The sequence below is a fragment of the Equus asinus genome, chromosome 17 (assembly GCF_041296235.1).
Source record: "Equus asinus isolate D_3611 breed Donkey chromosome 17, EquAss-T2T_v2, whole genome shotgun sequence".
NCBI lineage: Eukaryota > Metazoa > Chordata > Mammalia > Perissodactyla > Equidae > Equus > Equus asinus.
Window position 1 is genome coordinate 22,385,010 of NC_091806.1, and position 10,692 is coordinate 22,395,701.

Sequence of the window (10,692 nt, forward strand, 5' to 3'; positions counted from 1 at the left end):
ATAATTCTACCAAACATTCAAAGAAGATTTAATACCTATCCTTCTCAAACTATTCCAGAAAATTGAGGAAGATGGAGCACTCCCTAACACATTCTGTGAAGCCAACATCACTCTGATCCCCAAACCTGACAAGGACAACACAAAGAAGGAAAACTACAGGCCAATATCACTGATGAACATAGATGAAAAAATCCTCAACAAAATTCTGGCAAACCGAATACAGCAATACATCAAAATGATTATACACCACGATCAAGTGGATTTATACCAGGGACACAGGGATGGTTCAACATCCGCAAGTCAATCAACGTGATACACTACATTAACAAAATGAGAAACAAAAACCACATGATCATCTCAATAGATGCAGAGAAAGCATTCAACAAGATCCAACATCCATTTATGATAAAAACCCTCAATAAAAGGGGTATAGATGGAAAGTACCTCAACATAATAAAGGCCATATATGACAAATCCACAGCCAACATCATACTCAATGGACAAAAACTGAAAGTCATCCCTCTGAGAATGGGAACAAGACACGGGTGCCCACTTTCACCACTCTTACTCAACATAGTACTGGAGGTTTTGGCCAGAGCAATTCGGCAGGAAAAAGAAATAAAAGGACTCCAAATAGGGAGGGAAGAAGTGAAACTCTCAGTGTTTGCAGACGACATGATCTTATATATAGAAAACCCCAAAGAATCCATAGGAAAACTATTAGAAACAATCAACAGCTACAGCAAAGTTGCAGGGTATAAAATCAACATACATAAATCAGTAGCATTTCTATACGCTAACTATGAACTAACAGAAAAAGAAGTCAAGAACTCAATCCCATTCACAACTGCAACAAAAAGAATAAAATACCTTAGGATAAATTTAACAAAGGAAGTGAAAGATTTATACAACGAAAACTACAAGACTTTCTTGAAAGAAATTGATGACGACATAAAGAGATGGAAAGACATTCCATGCACATGGATTGGAAGAATAAACATGGTTAAAATGTCCATTCTACCTAAAGCAGTCTACAGATTGAACACTATCCCAATCAGAATCCCAACGACATTCTTTACAGAAATTGAACAAAGAATCCTAAAATTCATATGGGGCAACAAAAGACCCCGACTTGCTAAAGCAATCCTGAGTAAGAAAAACAAAACCAGAGGCATCACAATCCCTGATTTCAAAACATACTACAAAGCTACAGTAATCAAAACAGCATGGTACTGGTACAAAAACAGGTGCACAGATCAATGGAACAGAATTGAAAGCCCAGAAATAAAACCACACATCTATTGACAGCTAATCTTCGACAAAGGAGCTGAGGGCCTACAATGGAGAAAAGAAAGTCTTTTTAACAAATGGTGCTGGGAAAACTGGACAGCCACATATAAATGTTGAAAATTGACCATTCTTTTTCACCATTTACTAAAATAAACTCAAAATGGATCAAAGACCTAAAGATTAGGCATGAAACAGTAAGTCTTCTAGAAGAGAATATAGGCAGTACACTCTTTGACATCAGTTTCAAAAGAATCTTTTTGGACACCATAACTCCTCAGATGAGGGAACAATAGAAAGAATAAACAAATGGGACTTCATCAGACTAAAGAGCTTCTTCAAGGCAAGGGAAAACAGGATTGAAACCAAAAAACAGCCCACTGATTGGGAAAAAATATTTACAAGCTACTTATCTGGCACAGGGTTAATCTCCATAATATATAAAGAACTCACACAGCTCAACAACAAAAAAATCAAACAACCCGATCAAAAAATGGGCAGAAGACATGAACAGACATTTCTCCAAAGAAGATATACGGATGGCCAATAGACACATGAAAAGATGCTCATCATTACTAATCATCAGGGAAATGCAAATCAAAACTACACTAAGATATCACCTTACACCTGCTAGAATGACAAAAATATCCAAAACAAAGAGTGACAAATATTGGAGAGGTTGTGGAGAAAAAGGAACCCTCATATACTGTTGGTGGGAATTCAAACTGGTGCAGCCACTATGGAAAACAGCATGGAGATTTCCCAAAAAGTTAAAAATAGAAATACCTTATGACCCAGCCATCCCACTACTGGGTATCTATCCTAAGAACCTGAAATCAGCAATTCCAAGAGTCCCATGCACCCCTATGTTCATCGCAGCATTATTTACAATAGCCAAGACGTGGAACCAACCTAAGTGCCCAGCAACTGATGATTGAATAAAGAAGATATGGTATATATACACAATGGAATACTACTCAGCCATACAAAGGACAAAATCGTCCCATTTGCATCAACATGGATGGACCTTGAGGGTATTATGTTAAGTGAAATAAGCCAGACAGAGAAAGACAAACTCTATATGACTCCACTCATAGGTGGAAGTTAACATATGGACAAGGAGAACTGATAGGTGGTTACCACGGGAAAAGGGGAGGTCGGGGGAGGGCACAAAGGGTGAAGTGGTGTACCCACAACATGACTAACAATAATGTACAACTTTAATTTCACTAGCTTGTAAACTATCATAATATTAATTTAAAAAAATAAATAAAATTAAAAACATAAAAAACAAATGGGCAGAGGATATGAACAGACACTTTTCCAAAGATATACAGATGGCCAATAAACACATGAAAAGATGTTCAACATCAGTAATCATTAGGGAAATGCAAATCAAAACTACACTAAGATACCACCTTATGCCTGTTAAAATGCCTATAATCACTAAGACTAAAAATAACAAATGTTGGAGAGAGTGTGGAGACAAAGGGACCCTCATTCATTGCTGGTGGGAATACAAACTGGTGCAGCCACTATGGAGGTTCCTCAAAAAACTGAAAATAGAACTACCATACGACCCAGCTATCCCACTACTGGGTATCTACCCAAACAACTTGAAATCAACAATCCAAAGTAACATATGCACCCCTATGTTCATTGCAGCACTACTTATAATAGCCAAGACATGGAAACAGTCCAAGTTCCCATAGACTAATGATTGGATAAAGAAGATGTGGTATATATATATATATATATACACACACACAATGGAATAATACTCAGCCATATAAAAAGACAAAATCATCCCATTTGCAACAACATGGATGGACCTGGAGAGAACGATGCTAAGTGAAATAAGCCAGACTGAGAAAGGCAAACACTAGCTGATTTCACTCACATGTGGAATATGAATAAACACATGGACAAAGGAAATAGTTCAGTGGTTACCAGGGGAAGGGGGTTAGGAGGATGGGCACAGGGGGTGAAGGGGAGCACTTATGTGGTGACAGTGAAGAAGTAATGTACAATTGGAATTTCACATTGATGTGAACTATTAAGAACTCAATCAAAAAAATTAATTAAAAAAGAGAGACACCTGAATCAAATACAATCAAATTACTACTAAAAAAAAAGAAAATAATAATGTTGGCAGATTGTTTCACCTGTTTGGGGAAAATGGGCTTAGATATTTCCTAATCACAAACAAAATTAAAATCTAGAATGATTAAAAAATAAGTTTTTTGAAAAGTTATCAAAGAAAACAAGAGGTTAAAATTTATAATATTACTGAAGAAAATGGAATTTCCCAAGAGTTATTTGATAGAAGTTGAAAAGTAAAGGAATATAAAAATATAACATCTTTATATAACAACAGCCATAATTATAGCATAAATAACATAAGGTTAACATTTGTACCAAATATCAAAGAAGAGAAAATATTTATCACAAATATATATATTTAATGTAGAAAGACTTCAGTGAAATTCATCAATGAAAATTCTCACTCCAATAGAACAAGAATTCAAGGATACAAGTAACAACCAAGTTTATGGGGTGGATTCTATGTCCCAGACACTATGCAGGGAACAGAGAGCACAAAGACAACTAAGTAACCTTCCCTGACTTCAGGGAGAGAATGGACCAATGAACACAGGCAATTAATAAACATTTCTACCTCATCAATTGAAATTATACAAATTTGAAAATTAACTAAATGTTTAACTCCATTTGGACTGTTATTATAGAATACCATAGACTGGGTGGCTTAAACAAAAAAAAATTATTTGTCACAGTTTTGGAGGCTCAGAAGTCCAAGATAAGGCACCAGCTGATTCCATGTCTTGTGAGGACCTGCTTTCTAGTTCACAGACAGCCAATTCTTTGCTGTGTCCTCAACAGGGCAGAAGGGACAAGGGAGCTCTCTGGGGTCTCTTTTATAAGAACACTAATCTCATTCAAGAGGATTCCACCTTCATGATCTAAGTATTTCCTCAAAAGCCTACTTTCAAATACCACCACATTATAAAGGATTTAACTTGTGAACTTGGGGAGGACACAAACTTTCAGTCTATAGCAATGTCCAAAAGAGAAGGAGTTAATTATATAAATTCAGATGAGTCATATACTTGATATCATTTGGTGAATAGTATTATTTTGGGAAGACTTTGAGATGATGTAAGAAATCTCCAATAACAGGGATAAAAATCAGCATACAAGGATTCTCATACTGTGTGATTTGCCAATGAAAAGGACTTGTTGCCCCATAGCCTTAGCCCCTTAGGAATCCAGACCAAATAAGGGAGGCAGAATTATGAGTTTCTTTGACCACATGCTTCCTGACGTTTTAGGGAGAGATAATATTTTGTTTCAAGCCTGATTCAGAGAAAGAAAGGATTTTATGATTGAGGTCTCTGTTAAATAAAACAACGTATTCGGGCCTCTTTATTACCTAATAATCTTCAATCCATTAATAAGAGAGGGAAGAATAGAATATAGTGTCAGCATCTTTCTTAACAACATCACCCAAAATATCTGTTGTGGACTTCTGTATTGCATATTTGAAGCTCAAGGATTATGGATTATGCGATTTTACATATGAAAGGCAGGGCCTGGGTCAGTATAGAAGGCTATGAAACACTATAAGCTAAGAAAGGGGATGCGAATATTGAAAAATAGCAGAAGTCTTATCAGATATTCTAAACTATCTGGGAAGATTAATGGATCTTTTTGAAAAAGTAACATCAAAACAAAATTGTTCCACTTGAGGAGATACTATGCTTTCCTAATCAGAACAATACATACAATGTAGTTATTTTTCTGCATATCTGCCTTGCTCATTAGAATCGTCTTATTTACTTAGCCTCCTTATGATTAATATTAGAACTCTGAAGCATCATTCTTCTTCAACCTTAACGTGCTAAGCAATATGAACAAAATTATATATTTAAAGTATCTCATAGATACAAACATAAGATATACACTTCAAATATTAATATGGGCTGTCTATGTGGGGAGGAGTGAAGCAAGTTTTTATTTCTTATTTTACTTTTCTGAAACCTGTAATGAAGACTATTAATTCTGAAAAATATTATGTTATTTAAGAGAGAAACATGAGAAAATCTTCTAACTAAAATTAATTTACAGCATTAAGTGTAGCATAACTCATCATATAGAACATAAGTCTATACTTTTCAAGAGACTTTTTATGCACAAAAACTGAACATATATTTTCCTAAGAAATTATGAAAATCTTAAAAATATATTTAAATCATTCAAAGTTTTCACATAAATATTTTTCATAATGTCCAAGTTATTAAACCTGAGGAAAAATTTACTATAATTAAATAATCACACATGGCTTTCCTGGAAGGAGCAATTCTTCATTGAAAACAGGCGGTACATTTCTCTGCTGCCTCATTTTCTTTTTCTGATCCAGAGCTTTTTCATGGCATTTTTCATCTCTCCATTTCTCAGAGTATAGATTAAAGGGTTCAACATAGGGGTGATAACTGTGTAAAACACAGTCAAGGATTTATCAATGGGTAAGGTAGAAGGAGGTCTCACATACATAAAAATACAAGGGACAAAGAAGAGGACCACCACAGTGATGTGGGAGCCACAAGTGGATAAGGCTTTGCGCTTCCCTTCCTGACTAAGATTCTTCAGGGAGTGCAGAATGACCCCATAGGAGATGAGTAAGAGCATAAAGATGACCACACAGATTGCCCCATCATTGGCAACCACGGTGAGACCAATAACATAGGTGTCAGTGCAGGCAAGTTTTAATAAGGGGTACATGTCACAGATGAAGTGGTCGATGACATTGGGGCCACAGAAGGGAAGGTTGTAGACAAAGAGAAGTTGAACTACAGCATGCAGAAAACCTCCAAGCCAGGCCAACAGAAGCAGCAGAACACGCACACGTTGATTCATGATTGTCAAATAATGCAAGGGTTTGCAGATGGCCACATAGCGGTCATAGGCCATGACCACCAGGAGTAAAATCTCAGCACCACCAAATAAGTGCCCTATAAAAAGCTGGCTCATGCAAGCTTGGAAGGAAATGGTTTTCTTCTCATAGAGTAGGTCTATAATCATATTTGGGGTGACTGTAGTAGAATAAACAGCATCCATAAATGACAAGTAGCCAAGAAAGAAGTACATGGGGGCATCCAGGGTTGGGCTGACTACCACAGTCATGACAATGAGTAGGTTGCCCACCATTGTCACAATGTAGATGAGCAAGAACACAACAAATAGTATCTTCTGACCCTGGAGGCTCTGAGTGAGCCCCAAGAGTACAAATTCAGTCACATTGTTCCTTTGTTCCATAGGTTCTTCTCTACATCTTATTTCAGAGTTCAGGACAAGATTACCTGCAAATATAGTTATTACTAGTGACTTCCTGAAATCTTGACATAATTTGTTTCTTCATTCAACAAATAGGCATTATGATTTATCACGTACCAATACATTCAGAGATTAAAAGAATACAAGGATGCTTAAAATATGGTCCCTACCCTCAGTAATATTACCGAGTAATAGAGAGACAAGTCATTAGAGACATACGTGGGGAAGGACACATTATTATATAAATGGGTTGCCACAACTAGCTTTCCATCTGGAAGTTAATAAAATTGTACATATAGCTAATAACATACAAAAATAAAATAAAAATAGATTAAAACTTTAATGAAAAAATAAAGTAAGACTTAATTTATCTTCACTTTCCAGTTAATAAAAGAGATGGCTTTCTACATTCCAAGGGTAGGATAACATTCTTACCTAATAAGTGAAATCCGAAATAGACATAGTTGACAATTTCAAAACTTTTAAGGATTTAGGAAAAGATACTGTAACATCAATAGACAGAAGTAGTTTGGGGAAAAGGTTTACATTTTAGAGGACATACACAGAGCTAATATCAATATAGACAAAGAGCTCTAAGCAATTAACAAATGAAAGGCAAACAAACCAACAGCAAAGTGGGCAAATCATACAAAGAAGCAATTGAAGGAAGACTACATCCAAATGGCAGTAAATAAATGATAGGATGCTGAAACTCACCTGAGAACAGAAAAACAGAAATTGAAGCAACAGTTTGCTTACTAAAGTGTTACCTTGAGTTTTTGAAAGTCACTCATCCAAGTTCTAGAGACGCTGTGTCATTCTCTAATTTTTAACAGATTAACAAACAGTGCTTAGAGAACATATTAATTGAACCTATCAGGAGATTTCGACATATCTGCCCATTAAAATATCCCCAAATAGTTATACTTGAAAATAGTTCCTAAAAATACTGATGTTAGAGAAGATAAATTTATTCTGGATCTTTATCATAGGAAAATATGCAAAAAGTGTTACAGAAATGACTCAATCCCCTCATATTTTCATAATCACAAAGGATCCTAACATGGCTGATGAACAGAATGACATAGGAGAACTCTTAAAAGACTGAGAATTCCCACACTATCAATGCATTCTTGCAAAATATAAAGCCTAGTTCAGAATCTTATATATAAATACACTTACTGGGTTACCTGCATAATGAGACAGTCATTCCATCCAAGTTCCAGCTTGTGGCGCCTTCTCCCTTGTCCTTCATGCAGTGCTGCCATCTCTGTGAACACAGAGAGCAAGATAACATGTCCACTGTCACTGGATCTTGAACGGTCTCCCTGTGACTAATTCTTACCATGAGTGCAGGAAGTCTGGTTCATTTCAGTCTTTCATAAAAATGTTACCTTTTAAATTATTTGGATTTTCAAAATGTCCTGTAGTCTAAAGAAGTCTGAATCTTGATTGTGAATAAAGAAACCCCAAATCTTCATTTTTGGCAGGATTTGTCCTAATAACAAACAAATTTTAAATCAACCTTTTGAGGTTAAATGTGTAAACTTTGTGGGAAAGAAAACTCTGAATTATTTAGATAAATATTTAGCAGTTTGGGGCGGGCCCTGTGACACAGGGGTTAAGTCCGCGTGTTCCACTTCAGCGGCCCGTGGTTCACCAGTTGGGATCCCAGGCACGGACCTACCCATCGCTTATCAAGCCATGCTGTGGCAGGCATCCCACATATAAAATAGAGGAAGATGGACACAGATGTTGGCTCAGGGCCAATCTTCCTCAGCAAAAAGAGGAGGATTGGTGGCAGATGTTAGCTCAGGGCTAAGCTTCCACAAAAAAAATATATTTTGCAGTTTGTGTTTTATACCAATAAAAGTGAAATAGCCTTTACGACATTTTGATCCTCAATTGGTTTAACTGATCTGTCTTCATACAGCGTTGTTGAATTTGATTTGCCTGAAGGAATGGAGAATAAATTCATATATACATAATTCACTATGTTTTGAATTCATCATTCAATTCCTAAAAAAAGCAGTCATGTGAATACTGGTACCAACAAACCTCTCTGAGGTAAGGGCAAAGGTCTGCAAACACTTTGTATATGTTTGAAATACGGCACATATTATTGAGTCATTCAATGATGCATCTCCAACTGTGCTTTTTCTCTAATTAAATTCATTGGGACTTTAATCATAATTTTGAAGGTCGACTCTGCATCTCCAGAGATGCCGCCAGGATAATCACCATGCAGAAGAAAACTTACAGAACCACCTCCTCTGGGGGTAAAATCATAAAAGAACAACTTGAGGTCAAATCACCTCAAGGGAAAAGTCCAGTCTGGGTAGAAGTGAAATATGTAAAAACTTTCTTGTTTAAATCATGACCTTCAAAATAGACAAACCTGTCTAATTTTGAGTTATGTCTTTGCAGATGACATCTGAACTGACCTCCAGAAGATGTGAATGCCATTTAAAACTTATTTCAAATGCAGATGAAGTTTGTCTCACAGTTTCAGTCAGGCAAATTGATAGAAATTGCGTTAGTATTGGAGCGGGGAAAGAGAAAACAGTTGTGGGACTATTGCATTTATCTCGAAGTGCCCATGGAATGCTCACCAAAATAGACAGTACACTAGGCCATAAAAAAGTTGCAGTGCATTTCAAAGGACTTAAGTCATATGGAATATATAGCTTAGGACAATGTAATTCAACTAAAACTTGATAAAAATATAATAACATTTCCCAATTATTTACAAATTAAGCAATACAAGTCTAAATTACCCAAGAACATTTTTTAAAATAAATTTTCAACAGGAAGATAATGACATATATAATCTATATAAAAGATATATGAAAGATTTCATATATATACATGTATGCATAAATTTACTGGGTGCAGCTAAAGGAGTGCTTAGAGAGAAATCCACAGCTTTAAATGCAAGTATTAGAAAACAAGAAATATTATAAGAAATGAACTAAGCTTCCATCTCAAGAAACAGAAAAAGGAAAAGCAAAATAAACCCAGAGAACATTGTAGATTGGAAATAGTAAATAAAAGATAGAACTCATTGAAATAGAAATTAATTGAAAATTAGAGAAAATATATAAACCTAGGAATTGATTCTTTGAAAGATTAATAAAATTCATAAGTTCCTCACTAAATGGATTAAGAAAAAATAACAGAAAAAAATAATCAGAATCAAGAATGATGAAGAGTGTCATCATTGCAGATTTTACAGTTCTTAAAAAGATAATAAAAGGATTTGTAAATGAATTTATGACAATAAACTTGCCAACTAAGAGAAAATGGACCACTGCTATGAACAACACAAATTTCTAAAAAAATACAGAAAAAAATTAAAAATTAGAATAATCTAATACCTCTTAAGTAAATTAATTCTTTAAAATCCTTCCCTTCCCCAACAAAATTCCATTCCTGTATAGCTTTATCAATGAATTCTTTATAACAATTAATCATGAAATAGAACCAATCTTATATAAACACTTTCAGGAGTGCGAGGAAATTAAAGTACTTCCTAACTCATTTCTTGCACCCAGCATAACCCTTATACCAGAGTGAAACAAGAGCATCACAAGAAAATAATCAGATCAATATCTCACTTTAACGTAGACACAAAATTCTGAACACAATATTTAGATTGATTCTTAGGGATGTTTTCTTTTGCTATTTTTTTGTTCTTGCTGTTGTGGTTTATTAGGCAGGTCTGGAGCTGTACTCAGTCTAGGGCTAATTATGCCCCATAACTGAAGCAAAATCTTCCCAAGTACTCAACCCAAAGCCCTGCCGGGTGAACCATGAGGTTTTCCAAATGGTGAGAATAGGTGCTATTCCTGGCCGAGTGTGAGCACTGGGCACTCTTCTCTCTAATCCATCTGGATAAATCTTCCCCCAGCTTCAAGTAGTTTCCTCAAACTCACACACTGGTCAGTTCCCTGATCAATAATTGAGAGGGATCCTCTGCAGTTCTCCAGTATTCTCTCTCTCCCCCCACCCCACCCCAGCTCTACTCTCTTCAGTATTTTACCCTCAGAATTC

The 10,692-nt window shown here is 35.7% G+C and overlaps 1 protein-coding gene across 1 annotated transcript; it reads right to left on the reverse strand.

Moving 5' to 3' along the window:
- Nucleotides 1-5,703: 5,703 nt before the first annotated feature.
- Nucleotides 5,704-6,621, reverse strand: LOC139040564 (olfactory receptor 4A15-like). The gene has a single exon (XM_070487319.1). The coding sequence runs from the start codon at nt 6,619-6,621 to the stop codon at nt 5,704-5,706; it is 918 nt and encodes a 305-aa protein (XP_070343420.1).
- Between the last annotated feature and the right edge of the window lie 4,071 nt (nt 6,622-10,692).